Source organism: Colias croceus, chromosome 14 (genome assembly GCF_905220415.1).
Source record: "Colias croceus chromosome 14, ilColCroc2.1".
In the NCBI taxonomy this organism is placed as follows: domain Eukaryota; kingdom Metazoa; phylum Arthropoda; class Insecta; order Lepidoptera; family Pieridae; genus Colias; species Colias croceus.
The window spans coordinates 4,494,490-4,513,240 of NC_059550.1; the positions used below are offsets into that span (position 1 = coordinate 4,494,490).

The 18,751-nt window shown below is 36.0% G+C and overlaps 3 protein-coding genes across 4 annotated transcripts in view; 2 read left to right on the forward strand and 1 right to left on the reverse strand.

Annotated features, from left to right (window-relative positions):
• LOC123697482 (alpha-actinin, sarcomeric) overlaps positions 1 to 14,415 on the forward strand; it is a 33,437-nt gene extending 19,022 nt beyond the window's left edge. Inside the window, exons 2-20 of one of the 2 annotated variants that reach the window (XM_045644012.1) lie at positions 1,212 to 1,416; positions 1,910 to 2,040; positions 2,125 to 2,359; positions 3,866 to 3,951; positions 4,571 to 4,663; positions 4,977 to 5,080; positions 5,574 to 5,700; positions 5,843 to 5,990; positions 6,245 to 6,395; positions 7,386 to 7,571; positions 8,142 to 8,268; positions 9,001 to 9,096; positions 9,568 to 9,756; positions 10,023 to 10,150; positions 10,509 to 10,687; positions 11,110 to 11,232; positions 11,385 to 11,491; positions 12,578 to 12,736; positions 13,517 to 14,415. In XM_045644012.1, the coding sequence (XP_045499968.1) occupies positions 1,212 to 1,416; positions 1,910 to 2,040; positions 2,125 to 2,359; positions 3,866 to 3,951; positions 4,571 to 4,663; positions 4,977 to 5,080; positions 5,574 to 5,700; positions 5,843 to 5,990; positions 6,245 to 6,395; positions 7,386 to 7,571; positions 8,142 to 8,268; positions 9,001 to 9,096; positions 9,568 to 9,756; positions 10,023 to 10,150; positions 10,509 to 10,687; positions 11,110 to 11,232; positions 11,385 to 11,491; positions 12,578 to 12,736 (2,574 nt within the window). In that variant the 3' untranslated portion in view covers positions 13,517 to 14,415. Of the gene's footprint in view, positions 1 to 1,211; positions 1,417 to 1,909; positions 2,041 to 2,124; positions 2,360 to 2,880; positions 2,967 to 3,865; positions 3,952 to 4,570; positions 4,664 to 4,976; positions 5,081 to 5,573; positions 5,701 to 5,842; positions 5,991 to 6,244; positions 6,396 to 7,385; positions 7,572 to 8,141; positions 8,269 to 9,000; positions 9,097 to 9,567; positions 9,757 to 10,022; positions 10,151 to 10,508; positions 10,688 to 11,109; positions 11,233 to 11,384; positions 11,492 to 12,577; positions 12,737 to 13,516 lie in introns of both variants that reach the window. The other variant, XM_045644011.1, reaches the window with a different exon arrangement.
• Positions 14,404 to 15,810, reverse strand: LOC123697484 (uncharacterized monothiol glutaredoxin ycf64-like). Its single transcript, XM_045644013.1, has 2 exons — positions 15,471 to 15,810; positions 14,404 to 14,948 (listed from the first exon to the last, which is right to left on the reverse strand). Exons 1-2 carry the CDS (start codon positions 15,724 to 15,726, stop codon positions 14,767 to 14,769), a joined length of 438 nt encoding a protein of 145 aa, XP_045499969.1. The 5' UTR covers positions 15,727 to 15,810; the 3' UTR covers positions 14,404 to 14,766.
• A 395-nt stretch (positions 15,811 to 16,205) lies between these two features.
• LOC123697368 (serine/threonine-protein phosphatase 4 regulatory subunit 2) lies at positions 16,206 to 18,089 on the forward strand. The gene has a single exon (XM_045643860.1). The coding sequence runs from the start codon at positions 16,415 to 16,417 to the stop codon at positions 17,837 to 17,839; it is 1,425 nt and encodes a 474-aa protein (XP_045499816.1). The 5' UTR covers positions 16,206 to 16,414; the 3' UTR covers positions 17,840 to 18,089.
• The last annotated feature ends 662 nt before the right edge of the window (positions 18,090 to 18,751 follow it).

Consider the following 18,751-nt stretch of genomic DNA (forward strand, 5'->3'; position numbering starts at 1 on the left):
TTAACATTATATAAAATCTATTTTATTATAAAATGATTATAAGCTTCTCCAAAAGCTATTCGAAATAAAACTTTAAAATTTTCACAAATCTAATGATAGGTACCGAATATCCGAATAAGTTCAGACTTTAGAAGTAATAGTAAATCTGTACAAAACCTCAAAAAAGGTCCTGAAAGAAAATAATAACCCGCAATAAATTGTGTCTATGCTTCTTGTCGATACAAATTATATGATTATCCTTACTAAATACGTGCAATGAATCATACGTTGTATAAATATTGCGCTTACGTGACCAATGATTTATTTTATCGCTCATATGCACGGTTCGTGGGTCCCACAAGTTTTATAACACGAAAACAATTTTATGAGCACTAAAAATTAACACGATACACCTGGTAATTGTTACTTTTACACTCGCTGCTAATATATTATATAGCGTCGCGTTTATTATACTTTTTCGTGATTTTAATTATACATAACAAGGTTGTACAATGTACATTTATTATTTTATTGATTGATAATTAAAAATAGAGAACCCGTTTCTTTTTAAAACACAAAATCGATATCTTCATAATGTTTTACTGTGATTGAAAATTGAAATGTTTAAACACAGTTAAAATTTTCCGCTCAGACAGCAAACATATTCCTACAAATGATAAACCAATTAATTAATTGGTCATATATTACCATCAAATTTGTAGCAAACGAATACCATGAATCATCTAAATATTCAGTGAAATAATACAATCAAAGACAAATACACTCAATATAAGTTTAAAGCTGTGAAAGCATTAACCGTCTGCAAATTTGGCGAAGGGTCGCACCCTCGCTCCGTCCCCGCCTGTTGCAGTTGCAGTATTGATTAACGTACACGTGGTATTCCCTTTTCAAAGGGATTGAGGTAAATCCCATGATGTTAAATGGAAGGACGGTCTTTGAATTCTTTGGTGAATATATTTGAGGTAATTTACGTAGCATATCGCTGGTAGAAAAAATGCAAAATGTATGCGGGTTGTGATAGCCTATGTTGAACGTTTTTATCGATTATAATTGGTTTCGCGTTTCAAATTAAAAATAATTACTAAGACAAGAACTTAGAAAATATAGAGCAACATGCGTTCGTACACAAACGAGTCATACACTACACTAATCAAATAACCATTTCCTTACTTATAAATATAGTTTCTTTAAATTGATCATATTGTTTCCAGACTTTCACAGCATGGTGTAACAGCCACTTGCGTAAAGCCGGTACCGGTATCGAGAACATCGACGAGGACTTCCGCAATGGGCTGAAGCTCATGTTACTGCTGGAGGTCATCTCCGGGGAAACCCTGCCCAAACCTGACCGTGGCAAGATGCGCTTCCACAAGATCGCCAACGTCAATAAGGCGCTGGACTTCATTGCTTCAAAAGGTTCGTTTTTAGACGATTTTATTAGCTTCATCTGTATGTTTTATATGTAACCGAAAGACTTGGATTTTGACCCACCTTTAACGGACATATTTAATTCAAACTTTGTACATTTATCAAAGATCCCTGGCAATACAATTATAATAAAATGAATCTATTTTTATTTGATCAATCATTTTCAATGTTCAAATGCATTCGTTATGCAATCCACTATGACTCAATTGAAATAAAAGAAAGTACTTACAAAATTATTAACATAATCATTGGCATTGATTTTGTCACCAGATAATTTGAATAAATTCTTAGTCACGGCTGACATCATGGTTCGGGCTTTCCTCTTGCACTTTGCAGGAAGTCAATATTGTAGGTGTACAGACTACCGCTATACCGGATCTTTAGAAAGGCGTGTTTATTTAGTTTTTAATATTAAAGTTAAATGATGAAAGAATTTTTTTTCCAATTGAACCATCTATCAACATATACTTCTCATTTTCAGGCGTGAAGCTAGTGTCCATCGGTGCTGAAGAAATCGTCGATGGTAACCTGAAAATGACGTTAGGTATGATCTGGACCATCATCTTGAGATTCGCCATCCAGGACATCTCAGTAGAAGAAATGACCGCCAAGGTAAAAAAATCTCGCTTCCTTCTTGATTGAATTTTCATTCCTGCATTTAAACATAGATCCTTACACATTGATTTTCGTTTACAGGAGGGTCTACTATTGTGGTGTCAACGTAAAACAGCGCCCTACAAGAACGTGAACGTGCAGAACTTCCATCTCTCGTTCAAGGACGGTCTCGCGTTCTGTGCCCTTATCCACAGGCACAGGCCTGACCTGATCGACTACAGCAAGCTCTCCAAGGACAACCCGCTGGAGAACTTGAACACCGCCTTCGATGTCGCCGAGAAGTATCTCGATATTCCACGCATGTTGGATCCAGATGGTAAGTTTATTGGTAGCAAATATATAGAGGTTCCTAAATTTTAGAACAGAAAAGCAATCTTTCAATTCAATAGGAGTAATTCCAGGATTGCTTATATTTCAATATTCACAGAGTAAATATTTATTTCTTTTGTAATAGTTCTGTACAAGCTGTATAATCATGTATGTAGGTGTTGCAACGTAGGTAACGTAATTATAAGTAAGAATAAAGAAATGAATCATCATATACCGATATATGCCATCATTTCGTAACTTAACAGTGAATCCACCTTTGACGTCAGAAACGACGGTATATTTTTGGATGATACGTTATACATGTTTAAGTCTTCACTACCGGCAAGTCTAAAATCTAATCTAATTGAAATAAACTTCTAAGAACTTAAATCCAGAGTAAATTATGTCCAGATAAACGGCTACTGTAGGATAATTGGAACTCTAAGAATAATACTCCAATTGGACTTCTAAGAAGTTAAATCCAGATTCAGTGTCCAGATAAATAATGAACTGTGAAAAACATTGCAGACCTTATAAACACCCCAAAGCCGGACGAACGCGCCATAATGACCTATGTGTCATGTTACTACCACGCCTTCCAAGGCGCGCAGCAGGTACAATAGAGCCTCCTTGCATCGGACCCTAACGCGTGTGTCACTGATAGCATGATATGAGTGTATATGTAGAGGAGAGATAAGGACACAATATTATGCTGAAATTTTCATAATTGTATGCTTTCATTTGCTTTTATATTGATGAAGCTGTTGATTAAATAATTATCATAAGCGGGTAGTTAATAGGCATACATTAAACCATGTCGTAAACTTTCTTAAAAAATAGCAATATAGGCTACATATTATACCTAATAGTTACTAATTTAAAATTCTATTTATAAATTATCGTTTCAAGTATTTTATTTCTTTAGCTTCTTCCAACTCTCCTCTACATTAAACTGACTTTAAAATAATAATATGATCCCCTCTTGCGTGCCAAACTAAAAGATGCGTATAAAGTATTGTTGTTTATTTTATTATTGTGTTTTTTACATAACCCTATTTTAAGCTTTTTGTTATTAACGTATTTTCCAAGTACCTAAGCTTTCAAAATAGAAAGAATATTGTTTTTTGTAAATGCGTATACATCTGCTTTCAACAATAAAATAATGTGAGGTCACATACGACAAAATTTTAATCGTTTTGTGATGCCGTAGATACTGTAGATATTATTAAATTTTTATTTTTTTACGAAATTGGAGCTCATTGGAGCGTTTCGTAAAAAAATAAAAATTTAATAATATATAATAGTAATTGTACTAAAGTCTATTTGCGCTCGATATATTCACCTCATAGCTTCTGCTTATTAACCGACTTCAAAAAAAAAGGAGGAGGTTATCAATTCGGCCGGTATGTTTTTTTTTTATTGTTAAACAGATTTATACGCATTATTTTGAAACATAGGCGTTTATGATAACTGATAAGCATGTAACTAACCCGTGTCGCTTGCCGCTTACTAGATCTGCAAAACACTGCGATGCCGGACGAACGGGCGGTCATGACATACGTATCTTCGTACTACCATTGCTTCTCAGGCGCTCAAAAGGTTCGTTTTTTATGCAGAGAAATGTAGTTTTGCAATATTTGAGATTTTGTTTTAACATTAATTTATAACAAAAATTTATTTTTATGGGGCCCAACAAACCCCTTTATTTATTTAATTATTTCCACTCCATTGCTTGAACTTTTAAAATTTATAGCCAATAAATTTTATCTAATTGAATTTATTTAAGCATTCACGTCTCCTATCTTTCTTTCTTTCATATTCTTTCATAGACTTAGACCGTAATGTACACAAAACGTATGTAAATTTAATAATGTGTCTTACCTTTAAAATCTTGTCCTTAGTTTACTTACTATGATATGATGGAAACAAGTCTCCTCAAATTTTTGATTCATAACTACCGATCGTATAGTGATGACTATACAATTAGAACATTTGCACTTCCAATTATTACCTAAATGCATGAGTAATTCAAAACTTTTCAGTCTGTGTGAAGCATTATTGTAGAGTCAATGTACAGACGTCTTTTCCAATGACATACATTCAAATAAAAGTGTTGTAAGGAGTTAATTAATGATGTAATAAATGGAAATTATACTCTTAGCATCAATAAAATATCATGTTATAATGTGATTTTATAGTGTTTTTGTTAATATTATAGGCTGAAACGGCCGCGAACCGCATCTGCAAAGTTCTCAAAGTTAACCAGGAGAACGAACGCCTCATGGAGGAGTACGAGCGCCTTGCCAGTGACGTAAGTATCACAAACTACCTAAATATTCCCAAATATTCCTGTTTGTATATTTATCAATAACATTTTGATCCATTTTAAAGTGCGATGAACTTTAGGTGCGTTGAGAGTAAAAATTCGCGTCACGTCATAGTGTAAGGCGACGAATTTGGTATCTTTGAATCTTGCCAAAGAAGTTTCACTTCTGAAATGTGTGCTCGGCATACACTGTGTTTTTAGCTGAATTACTAACTATCTATATTCACAGAAACATTTATTTTATCGATATTTCTAGTGACTTTTTAAAATGCCTAATAAAATGTTATACAATTTTCAGTTACTGGAATGGATCCGCCGCACAATGCCGTGGTTGAACAGCCGCCAGACCGACAACTCGCTTGCTGGCTGCCAGAAGAAACTGGAAGACTACCGTACTTACAGGTAATTAATTATAGCATAGAAATAAGCAATCATATTACATTAACTAGCTGTGTCCCGCGGTTTTACCCACTTTGCTTTGCTCCTGTTTGTCTTAGCGTGATGATATATTAGCCTATAGCTTTCTTCGATAAATGGGCTATCTAACACCGAAAAAATGTTTAACCCATTGAGCCCCGAGTGGCCCGATCGGGCCACGACAATCGGGCCACGACACAATAGATTTTCTATTGTGTCTGTGATTCCGGGGGCTGAGTTATTAAAATCGGACCAGTAGTTCCAGATTAGCGCGTTCAAACAAACAATCAAACAAATTCTTTAGCTTTATAATATTAATTATAAGTTTAACTTAATTCATTTTATTTCCAAAAATACTTTTTTGCTTTACTCTATAATTGCATATCTAAATTATTTCTTATACAAATGTATTTCAACGTTTTCAAGTAAAGTGAACGTATTGGAATCATCGAGTAAATTAAAATAATCTTTATTCCAGGCGTAAGCACAAGCCACCTCGCGTAGAGCAGAAGGCCAAACTGGAGACCAACTTCAACACGCTGCAAACCAAACTGCGCCTCAGCAACAGGCCCGCCTATATGCCCACTGAAGGCAAAATGGTTTCTGTAAGTAAAGAAAAATCTAGACATTTTTCAGAATTTTACATTTTTATTTTTCAAAAATCCAGTTAAAATAAAAAAGTATTATTTCTGTTTTAAAACGCCAAACTACTTATTTTTCGATTAAATTAACTGCTAATTTATCCAGGACATCGCCGGAGCCTGGAAAGGTCTGGAAATCGCTGAGAAGGCGTTCGAAGAATGGCTGCTCAGCGAGATGATGCGTCTTGAGCGTCTTGAGTACTTGGCGCAGAAGTTCAAGCACAAGGCTGACATCCATGAGGATTGGACCAGAGGTAATTCAGAACTTTATAGGTATTATTTACAGATCTATGAAGGAATATGTTTTTTCTGGGATTATTTCGTTTATCTACTTCTTGATATTTTACACCAAACACTAAAGCTAAAGCAGTCTAATTACTGCATAACTTAACTCACTATGTAGCCTTATATTGGATACACTTGGGTTTCCAACATTCCTTATAGATGGCTATGCTATATTCCACTTTACCTGCAAAAAAAATCGATGCAATTTTTCATGCACTATCAGGCAAGGAAGAGATGCTCCAATCGCAAGACTTCCGCCAATGCAAATTATACGACATCAAGGCGCTCAAGAAGAAGCACGAGGCCTTCGAGTCCGACCTCGCCGCGCACCAGGACCGCGTCGAACAGATCGCCGCTATCGCTCAGGAGCTTAAGTATGATATCTGTTTACATTTTAATGATTTAGTCTAATTCGTTGTTCATTATGTTTTTACTTGTTTATTTTTTTTTTTGTTAATTATGTTTTTACTTTAAGCAATGCTGATTTTAAACTGATGTAACTATCAATCATCGTAATTTAAGTTTATGCAAACTTTGTTTTATGTTCCAAATAAACAATTTTTGAATTTTAATATTTAAGTACAGAGATTTTATGTTACACTTTATAACGAGTAGATTTTCTTAATGCAAAAAGGAAAAAGTTTTGTTTTGTTATGACGAGCTTTTTTCCTCTTAAAAATATAGTCAAAAGTACTCGCTTCACTTTTCAAAATATACGAGCTCGTATATAGCACCTCCAAGTTATTTATTTTATAAGATCTCATGACATTTCCATATAAATCGCATTTTGACTCGCTCTTATGAGGCCTCGTATAAAAAAAAAATAAGTGAAGTCTCATGTCCCCATAGTGGGGTAAGGGACAGATGTATTACATATACATCTGTTTCCCTGATTGATTTTCTTTAGGGACAAGTAGGTGATCAGCCTTCTGTGTCCTGCCAGACCGAGACATTTTTTTGATGATTTGATGAGGCCTCGTATAACTCCCATTACCCATATAATCACATTGATGTACATTGTATTCTAATTATCAGCTTGTAGCGCCTCCAGTTCATTGCCCCTCTCTTATAAAAATTCATATCCCTCCCATACAAAGCACACTATCATATAACATTACTAGGTTTCCGCCCGCGGCTTCGCCCGCGCAGTCAAAGAAAAACCCGCATAGTTCCCGTTCCCGTAGGATTTCCGGGACTGCGTCATTTTCCCGGGATAAAGGGTAGCCTATGTCCATTCTCGGCTATCAAAATATCTCCATACCAAATTTCATAAAAATTGGTTCAGTAGTTTAGGCGTGATTGAGTAACAGACAGACAGAGTTACTTTCGCATTTATAATATTAGTATGGATTGTCTCCGTGCAGCACGCTGGAGTACCACGAGGTGGGCGCAGTGAACGCGCGCTGCCAGCGCATCTGCTCGCAGTGGGACCGGCTGGGCGCGCTCACGCAGCGGCGCCGCGCAGCGCTCGACGACGCCGAGCGCGTGCTCGAGCAGATCGACCTGCTGCACTTGGAGTTCGCCAAGCGCGCCGCGCCCTTTAACAACTGGTGAGCGATACAACTAAACTACGCTACACTAAAGTATACTGCTATACAAAACTTCGTTACGCTACAATAAACTACACTACACAAATATACACTACGCTAGCCTACATAAAACAACATTACGCTATAAAAAATTACACTACGCTACATAATTCTACGCTACGATACACAAAACTACGCTACGCTACACAAAAGTACGATACGCTACACAAAACTACACTATAAAAACCTACGCTACGCTATACAAAACTACACTACGCTAAATAAAACTACACTACACTACCAAAGTGCACTACACGTCACTATACAAAATTGTTTAAATTACACTACACACACACTACATGAAAATTGAGACAATAAGTCTTAAAAATACTACACAATGCAATATCTTTTCAGTAGTAGATAGCTAATCTCAATAAATTTAATACAAAAATATGCTGTGAAACAATTTATTTTATGTAAGATTGCTGTCACGAAGTATTTATAAAAAAGATACAATCAATCACGAGAACAATTTCCACTCACTCAAATGATAAATTCAGTTTTAACTCAAATTTTAAATGAATTCCTCAGGCTGGACGGCACCCGCGAGGACCTGGTGGACATGTTCATCGTGCACACCATCGAGGAGATCAGCGGCCTCATGGACGCGCACGCTCGCTTCAAGGCCACGCTCGGAGAGGCAGATAAGGAATACCAGGTTCGATGACATTTCATCATCATAATTTTTTTTTTCTATGTTAACTTCTTGTAAAAAAATTGGCCATAAATGAAAACGCTGGTCAAATGCCAGTTGGCATTTAACATCAATCTTATTTGGTTTTAGGTAGGGTTGTTGAGGATTCCTCTTCCGCTTCCTCATAATGCGGAAGTTCCGCAATATTTTGGGTTCCTCAATCGTTACCGCATCCTCAAAAATAAAAATAAAAAATTCCTCTTCCGCTATCGCTTCCTCAAAATTTTGAGGAAATTTATGAGGATGCCGTATCTATGGCAACGCACTCGCTACGCGCAGCGCTATGCCAGGCCGATTCGATCGGGTGGCGAATTTACAAAGCCTATACCTATGTAGGTATACTTTTTGAGTCACAAGTCGGACTCTAATATATGAGCTTTTGTTTATGCATATAACTCGACAAAACCTAATCTATCTAAATAAAAAAGTGACTCGACTTGATTATAATTTCCTATCATTCTCATCCTCATCCGCTTCTTCTTCCGCTTCCTCATCCTCATCCTCTTCCTCAAAAAAATATCCTCATCCTCATCCGCATCCCCTAAATTTGCGTGTGAAAATTCCTTTTCCTCCTCCTCTTCCTCATAATCACTTCTTCAACAACCCAAGTTTTAGGATATGATCACAACGTTTGTAGTAACCGATTAAACAATTGCATCATCAGCAAATTAATTACATAAAATATTTTGCTTCTAGGCGATAGTCAACCTTGTACACCAAGTGGAGTCCATCGTCAAGCAACACCAAATCCCTGGAGGACTTGAGAACCCCTACACTACATTAACCGCACACGTAAGTTAAAAGTTATTTGATACTTCTTGATAAAATATTAATAATGAAGAATTATCAATATCCTATTTTTGTGGTTAAATATTACTTAGATCTTTAAGTATTAGCCAATTAAACTGACTTCTAAAAAATTAAAAATGTTAAAATGGTATAAGATCAATAGATTCCTTAAAATGAACCGCAATTTTTCGTTTAGTTCGTATTATTTATCAATGTTACACATTTAGCAGCTCAACCACGTATGGTCTCAATTTTAATGCACAGCAAGCTATTAAATACTTAATTAGCAATTACATATAAAAATCATGTGTATCATATTATCTCAAGCTTAACAGCAAGAAGTTGAGCATGCTAATAACTAATCATATGTTATATAACCCAGGAGCTGAACCGTAAGTGGTCAGACGTGTAATAGCAAGCTCAAACTGAATAGCAAGCACTTGAATATGCTATTAAATAACTAATATAACGCAGGAGCTGAACCGCAAGTGGTCCGACGTGCGGCAACTAGTGCCGCAGCGCGACGGCACGCTGGCGGCCGAGCTCCGCAAGCAGCAGAACAACGAGACGCTGCGCCGCCAGTTCGCGGAGAAGGCCAACGCAGTCGGGCCCTGGATCGAGCGGCAGATGGACGCTGTCACCGCTATTGGCATGGGCCTCCAGGTATACATACAGCACACAATATCACATAAATGAGTATTGTACACTTATGTGCACCAAATCAACTATACATGAGACTATATATCTCACTATACATGAGACTATAATATATTCAGCCCCCGGAATCACAGACACAATAGAAAATCTATTGTGTCTATTCCCGATCGAGCTGCTCGGTGGTCAATGGGTTAATATACACACGCACAATTTTAAACAATCTATATACAAAGCTCTATCTATATTATCTAAACTAAAACAAAACTTCGCAGGGCTCACTGGAAGACCAATTACACCGGCTGAAGGAGTACGAAGCCGGCGTGTACGCGTACAAGCCGCACATCGAAGAGTTGGAACGCATCCACCAAGCTGTACAAGAGGGCATGATCTTCGAGAACAGGTTTGTTAATATTTTTGGAACTACCCTCATATTGTTATTTGAAAAAGATGGGAGATTTTGTCATATTTATAATTTAAAAACAAAAGTTGGTTTATCAATAGCTTTCCCCCACCATAATCTGTACATTGAAAAGGGGAAAATGAGCAACTTTTTACTTCTATCATTAACCAAGTTCACTATAGAATTCCATTGTTTTATTAATGTATGAGATAATACGCATATTGATAACAAATGCTTGAATGCAAATTATAATACAGGCTACAATCTTGTAATAAACATAAAATCAAGCAACCCAAATTTTCCAATAATTATACATTTTATAACATATACCCGTGTACTAAATACAAAATTCGTTCAGGTACTCCCAATACACGATGGAGACGCTCCGCGTGGGCTGGGAGCAGCTCCTCACGTCCATCAACCGCACCATCAACGAGGTGGAGAACCAGATCCTCACGCGCGACTCCAAGGGCATCACGCAGGAACAGCTCACCGAGTTCCGCGCATCATTCAACCACTTCGACAAGAACCGTACAGGTGAATAAAATACTACGATGTGAGAAATATCGTTTTAAAGCGTCTGATAAAATAGTTAACGTCTGATCAATTTTCTTTTGAAGCGATTGACTGTTAAATTGAAATGTATAGCAAATATTTTTGGTTTCTGAAGATAGTTTAAAAAGAAAATGTTGAAAATAAGAACGATGTTGTTTTAGAACGTATAATTAAATATTAATTAACGTCTGATATATATCTAACTATCGTTATAGGTATTGTTTTAAAGCGTCTGATAAAATCTTAGATAAAATAGTTATCGTCTGGTAAACGTCTGATAAATAAATAAATCTTTATTTTTCTATAATTTTTAAACACCATTTTTTTCTTATATTGCAAGTTGTTTCGATCATTTTTGTTTTTCTATGGATAACTAGTTCAATGTTTAATTTTTCATTTTTTAGGACGATTGGCACCTGAGGAATTGAAATCATGCCTGGTGTCTCTCGGCTACAGTATTGGCAAGGATAGACAGGGTGAACTCGACTTCCAACGCATTCTCGCTGTCGTTGATCCCAACAACACTGGTAAGTTATAGTTTCAAAGTTCATAAAATTTAATAAATACACTGACATTTTTATTTTCACGCAATATAAGTAACAGTGAGAATCTGAAAGGAAATCAGTTATTTCCTTTAATAATAAATATGAAATAGTTAACAAATATATAATTTTCTTAGGCTACGTATCGTTCGATGCGTTCTTGGACTTCATGACGAGGGAATCCACCGACACTGACACAGCTGAACAGGTCATCGACAGCTTTAGGATCTTAGCTGGTGACAAGGTAACGAAAATTTTATGTGTACATATTAAATTATTTAATATCATTCAAATTCAGTTTCAGACTTGAAGGACCTATAATAACTTAGACATAAAACCAATAGAATTATTTTTATATGAATTTCAAAAACATAAAATTCCTAGTTTTGTGACAATGGCTTTATCTTAGTTACAGATACTATATTATTATTATTATGTCTCTCTCCATAATACACGGGTATCGCCGTAAGGATGATACCCGGTCCTTTGGAAGGCTTACGTGGGGACACAGGTCCAACACGCAGAGGCCCTTTAGAGAATTTAATGTGTTGTGGGACACCAGCCGCAGCCTGCCCATGGCTGCACTATAGAGATACAGCCCTGGGCAGTCCGCGGCCAATGTAGGACTATTGCAGAAAAATGGAAATGAATAAAACTGGGTTATGGAAGGGGGTGTTAGATGGACTGGTATATTGGGTCTATGGGGGCTATGGACGTCTGCCTTTTCAATATTAAAAATTGAAAATTATGGCAGACGGTGACTCGCCAGTTCGGTCGATGGGCTCCCAAAAAGGTTACCGATAATGGCAACAAGGGGGCAACATCAGCTGAACGGCTGGGGGTGTAGAGAGGTGCGGCACCGGTTTCACCATCGCGAGCCCGCGGGCCCGGAGCGGGTTTCCCCGCTATTACGCCATTAGACACTTCCACCCCCGAGCATATAGCTCTAGCGGCTCCACTCTGGACGGCCAACAAAGGCAAGCCAGAGGTGGGGGATCCTGAACCTCGTCATTGTTCACTCCGAACTGCCACCGGGACAGCCCAGAGGTGAGGACAGGGACCTCCCCCGGGAGCGCTCGGTTCCCGCGGGGTCGCTACTCCCCAACACCTCGCCACAAGGTGCCCTGCGGGGTGACTGACTGCACGGTTGGGATATCTATTGTAGATATGCCAACCGGGGGCGATGGGGTCGTCACATCCCTACGCCTTGTTATTATTATTATTATTCTGTCTTTGAAAATATTATTCTGTCTTTGAAAATTCACATATTATTTTGCTTACAGCCCCAATCAAACAACCATATATGTAATATTTTTTTTTTACTCCGTAGCCGTTCATAACCGCGGAGGAGCTCCGCCGCGAGCTGCCGCCCGACCAGGCGGAGTACTGCGTGTCGCGCATGCCGCCGTACCGCGCGCCCGGCGCCCCGCCCGGCGCGCTCGACTACATGGCCTTCTCCACCGCGCTCTACGGCGAGACCGACCTCTAGGTTACACACCACTACTGTAGACTTCATTACATAATAGACCAGAAAAAACATGTGGTTACAGAACACTTAAGCCAGTCCAGCCGCTAAGTTACAGAACACTTAAGCCAGTCCGGCTGCTAGATTACACACCACTACTGTATAGAATGCATTACCTAATAGACCAGACCAAACACGTGGTTACAGAACACTTAAGCCAGTCCGGCCGCTAGGTCACACCACTACTGTATAGAATGCATTACCTAATAGACCAGACCAAACACGTGCTTCAACAACACTTGAGTCAGACCAGCCGCTAGGTTACACACCACTACTGTAGACTACATTACATAATAAGCCAGACCAAACATGTGGTTACAGAACACTTAAGCCAGTGCGGCCGCTAGGTAACACACCACTACTGTAGACTACATTACATAATAGACCAGACCAAACACGTGGTTACAGAACACTTAAGCTAGTCCGGCCGCTAGATTACATCCCACTACTGTATAGACCACATTACCTAATAAACCAGACTAAACACGTAGTTGCACTTAAGCCAGACCGGCCGCTAGGTTTCTTCGATTCACTTCTACTGTATGTCTCTACCTGATAATTAAAAGATAGACCTACATAGTTTATACAAAACTATAGATAAAGAAAATTGGCAAACAACCAAACTTGTCTAGCTAATGAGTTGCCAAAGTATTTTGTTTACTGCTATTAGTTATTTATGATTAAGAGCATCGTGGTACATATCATTTTACACCTTTTTTTGAATCAGTCATGTATTATTTCCAGATCTATCTTCGCCATAAAGTCAAGAACAGGTGACAAAGGGTAGAGACCTTTCGAAGAACATAAGATCTGCACTCCACCAACAGAAGCAAAATTTTACTAACACGGTGGATTAATTAGTCATGGAAAATTGCGAAAAATTATATCACTTTCGTTGATCATATCACGCCGCCCTAAGCATGGTCAACATAAGAGAACGATTTTTGCAATAAGTTGTTTTAACAGTTTAAGTATGTGCAATGTCAAACCAAAAATGTCATTAACTTTGAGAAATTTTACTCCCTAAAATATGGACTTTTGGCTCAAATCCGGAGAAACTTTGTATGTTTACAATTCTATTTATATTAGATTTAGGTATTTTAACTTTTGTATGAGACCATCAGAGAAGTCACAAAACATTTATTTGTAAGTTAAATGGTGCTAATATTAGGCTCACTAATGTGTGACACCAAATTAAGACTCATTCATATTGTGAGAATGTTTTGTTATATTTTATTTTTAAGCAAGCATTATTTATACAAATCAAATTTTATTACTGCCATTAGTAATTTAACTTGAATGGTAGGAAATACATAACATGTAAGCAAGATATTCAACAGTGTTGCAAGGAATAATCATACAAATTATTTATTTATTCAATAGATTGCCACACCTTGCCCGCATCTATTTATTATCATTTGAATATCATTTTATATAATCGTTTGTGAGAGTATTTTTGGTTGAGTACTCTAAATAAATGATCTGCCATATTTTAGTCTTTTAATAATGACTGTGTTGTTAATTCAACCAATTATATTATTATGAGGAAGAAGTGGGATGTAGGCTAAGAATGAATTATGTGCCCAAAAAGTATACTAACTCGAATGTACAGCTAAATTAATAAAGAGCTCTTAAAACAAAAATTATTTTATTTATCAACAACCAAACCTATTATAATATTACAATCTATTACTAAGTTCAAAAGATAACGTACAGGTCTACACTATGTGCTCTCATAAATAGGTTACATTGCATTTGTCTTTATAGATAATTTTAATTTTATTTATTTATTCTAAATTATTGCAATTTCATAAATATACTGATAATTCCAAGAGACCTGAAGCTTATATAATGCTATATCATATAAATAAAAGTAACTTTTTGTCTTAATTTAATTTGTGAAATTATTAACATTCTTCAGACTGAAAATCTGTTAATATGTCTTGTACCAAGCATCAATTTCAGATCATAATTGATAAACATGTTTTCTGTATCTATGCTCCTTCTTTCTTAGATTCTTCTGCTGTGAGTAACGCACTTTTGATCCCAACTTTTTTCAACTCTTCGACTAGTTCCCCAGATTGATGCATTTGCAACATAATATCGCATCCTCCAACAAATTCTCCATTTATAAATACTTGGGGAATTGTTGGCCAGTTAGAATAATCTTTAATACCTGTAAAAAATGATATCATTAAAACCTTCACTGAGGCGATTCAGGCGAGCTTCATGTCCAATCCTCGTACATAATAATTTATGTAATGCTGATTATTAAAAAATCCTTTAAAAATAGAGCCATAGCTTGACAATAGTCAAAGTATATCAAGATATTAAGAAAATAATAAATTAAAAACCATTGATTCACAAAAGGGAAGTTATATTCATTTGCAATATTGTATTATCACTACATATATGTATTTGTCTATTTGATAAAATCTAGTAAATTTACTTGAAAATAAATGTAATTCAATTATTACTGTTGCTATTGTACAGCTTAGCCTGTGCATGTAAAAATATAACCTTGTACAATCAATGATATGATTAAAATTCATGTTACTGAATTACATTTTGTACTTGTCTAATGGGACTGGTTCCCATTAATTATTTTAGTATTGCAAAAAATACTCTTAATCACTTAAATATTTTAATATATTGCGCATATTATATAACATTAAATAATATATCTTCTACAACTAACCTTGCCTAAGATTTTCGTCAGATAAAACATCATGACTTTCATAGGGAACAGCATGCATCCTCATAATTTGTACAACAGCATTACTAAATCCACATCTGGGAGCATCTGGAACTCCTTTCATAAATACCACAACTTTGTTGTTCTTTACTATTTTATCAATTTTCTCGTTCACAGCAGCATCCGCAAGAAGCCGACTTGTTATTTTAAAAGTATTATTATAAATTGGGTAAATGCTTCTCCTTAATATGGAATTCATAATGAATATTTTTGTAAATATACAGGACACTGAAAAGTGATAAAAGTTACACTTGATTATGAAAAAGTTAAATGTTTTATGTTAATAATAGGTAATTATTTCACAATTCACAAACTAAGTTTACCTCGAATTTACTGTCAAGTGTCAATATTACTTGCTCTGTGGTGTCAATAAAATTGTCATTATGTCATAATCTGAGGGACAAAAGTGACCGGATCATAAGAAGAAAGAATACAGAAGAATCAAAAATCGAAAAAAGAAGAAATTAATGTAATGCGGGGTAATGTAATCTAATGTAATGTACCTGAGCATCTATCTAGATAAATTTTTAAAAATGATTTAAAAACATTTTAAAATAATTGGGTTATAAGGTGGTTATAAGCATTCTTTCACTAAATCATATTATAGTTTTATATTTTTTAATCTGTATTATGTTTTATCTGTACATAAAGCTGTTGTGGTCGCCCTCCTGTTGCCTGTCGCTCTCGCTCAATATTTTGGTGATTTGCAGTGATTTGATTTGTAAATTGTCTGTGTAAATTGTTTCCCCACAGCAAAGCCCCACAGTATTACTTTACTCTATAATCATCTATAATTGTTTCGCTTTACGATTGTGTGGACCGTTTACGTGACTGTTATCGTTTATCCTATAGTTAATTTAGAACAAAATAAAGAAAATTTACTAGTAATGGAAAACGCAGAAGAAGTGTTTCAATTCTTAGAAGAATTCTCCAAACGTAAGCCAAAAATAATACCACAAGAATTGAATGAATATTTGGTGTATGTAGCTCGGACCGGAGACCCTGTATATCAATGGTCTCTAGTTAAAAGTTTATTCAAAGAAAAGTTACTAAATGTAATAACAGATTTTCATGAATCCACACCTAGTGTCGATATTCCGCCATGTCCTAACGTGGATCCATTCAACTATGATATAATGAAAAATAGTCTCATTGAACGTCTTGATTCATTCACATCAGCACCTTTTACGGTACAAAGGATTTGTGAACTACTTACGTGTCCGCGGAAGCAATACAAACGAGTCGATAAATTTATGAGAGCCATTGAAAAAAATATCTTAGTCGTAAGCACAAGAGAGCCTGGTCCACAGAGACATCAAGAACCAGAAAATGGCGAAGCAATGGAACCCATGGTAAATGGCTCTGACAACAATTCTGAATATAATGTTGATGTTGAAATGGAAGACATATCTTGGAAAGAAAATGCTGAATCTAGACAGGAGTCAGAACCTCAGCCAAGTTCATCTGACGCTCATATTTCAGTTGACGATTTAGAAGCAAGATTGCAGGCTAAGCAAAATGAATCCAGCACACAAGATAAACATATAACTGAATATGAATCTGTTACTCCACCAGAACTCAACGTAGTTGAGAATAATGAGGAACCCTTACAGGAAGAGAAATCTGAAGAAATACATAGCCCTCCTTTAAGTAATGAAAAAGAAAACAATACTGTAATAGTAACGGAGAAAAATCAAGAGCAAAAGATTGATGTAGAAATGAATGAAGCAACTATCCCTCCACGTCCATTAGTCATTCCAGATATCAAGGTAGATGATGCAGAAATGACAGAACAAAAGTTACATGAACAAGCCCAGGCTGCAGATAATATTGAACCAATTAAAATTAGCAATGAAGTTGTAGAAGGAAATTCTATAATTGACGAAAAATCAACTGATGAAAGTAGCTCAGATGCTAGCACAAAGGATGAGAATGAACCTAAAAATATATCAGAAGCTTCCTCCTCTAGTGAAGAGAGCTCGTCCTCAAGTGATAACGTAGATGGAAACAGTAATTCTCCAAAATCTCAAACTGAAGTTACACCAGAGAAACAAGATTCACAAGATGATAAGGAAAATAAGGACAGTGAAAATGCAACATCCGAAGTTATAGATACACCAGCCGTAACAATTCACTCTGAGAATTATTCTATAACAGATGTCAATTCAGAAATACCACAAGCACCTGCTGATATTAAAAATAAAGAAGAACAAATTAAACCAGAAAGAAGTCCAGAAGACCTTAAGGAAGAAATTAAAAAGGATGAAAATGAAATTGACAATGAAACAAAGACCGAAACCCCAGCATCTTAGGCATAATTAAATAAAGTTACAAATTGAACTGACCCTTACTTAAGCAGTCTGAATTATTATCAAGATATAAGATAAATTAATAAGTTATTTCAAAGTGATGGCCAATGATACAAGCCCCACTTAATTTTCTTATTCATAGGTAAGCAATAAGCATCCTTTTTTGTATTTATAAGTTTAAACAACAATCTATGTGACTTTGTATTCTAGAATGATTGAGATAAGTTATGATGTAATAAATGAATGATTTGTACATGGTTTGTTTTATTTATATCATCATATTTTAATAAATGGCTAATTTATTTATTAACAGCATATGCCAAACCATACCATACATAAAACTTAATTCCAAACATATCACTATGTCCATTAATCTAGGTACCTCTTACATTTTTCTCCCATCTTTCCCATCCCTGACTCAAATCATATACTGGTGTAGAATTTAGGAATAAGTTCAGCAGCTAATGTAATGCTATGCAATAATAAACTTTCCTACATAATTCCTCCTTCAGTCATAGCAATTAGTATTCTCAATGATTTTTTGTTCACATGTGCCAATTTATTATTTAATAGCCCCAGAGGCCCTTTTCTAAAATAATTATTACATGCAAGTAAATCAAATTGTGTTGGATTTTCTTGTCAGATTCAGGCAGGCTTAACTATGCAGCTATGCTCGACTGTGTTTACCTACACAATATATGAAAATAGCTGATTTGTGCAAGGAGCTTGCATGCAGTAGTGACAGTTAAAGTATAAGGGTGTTTATTCACCAAAGATATGCGAGGGATGTGTTTTTAAGAACCAATCATATCGTTGCATTAATTTCACCACGCTCAGCACAGCTCTGTTGTGAACGACTCGGTGGTGCTAGATTTTTTGCGCATGCAAAACAAGCGACAGATGTGTGCGAAGTAT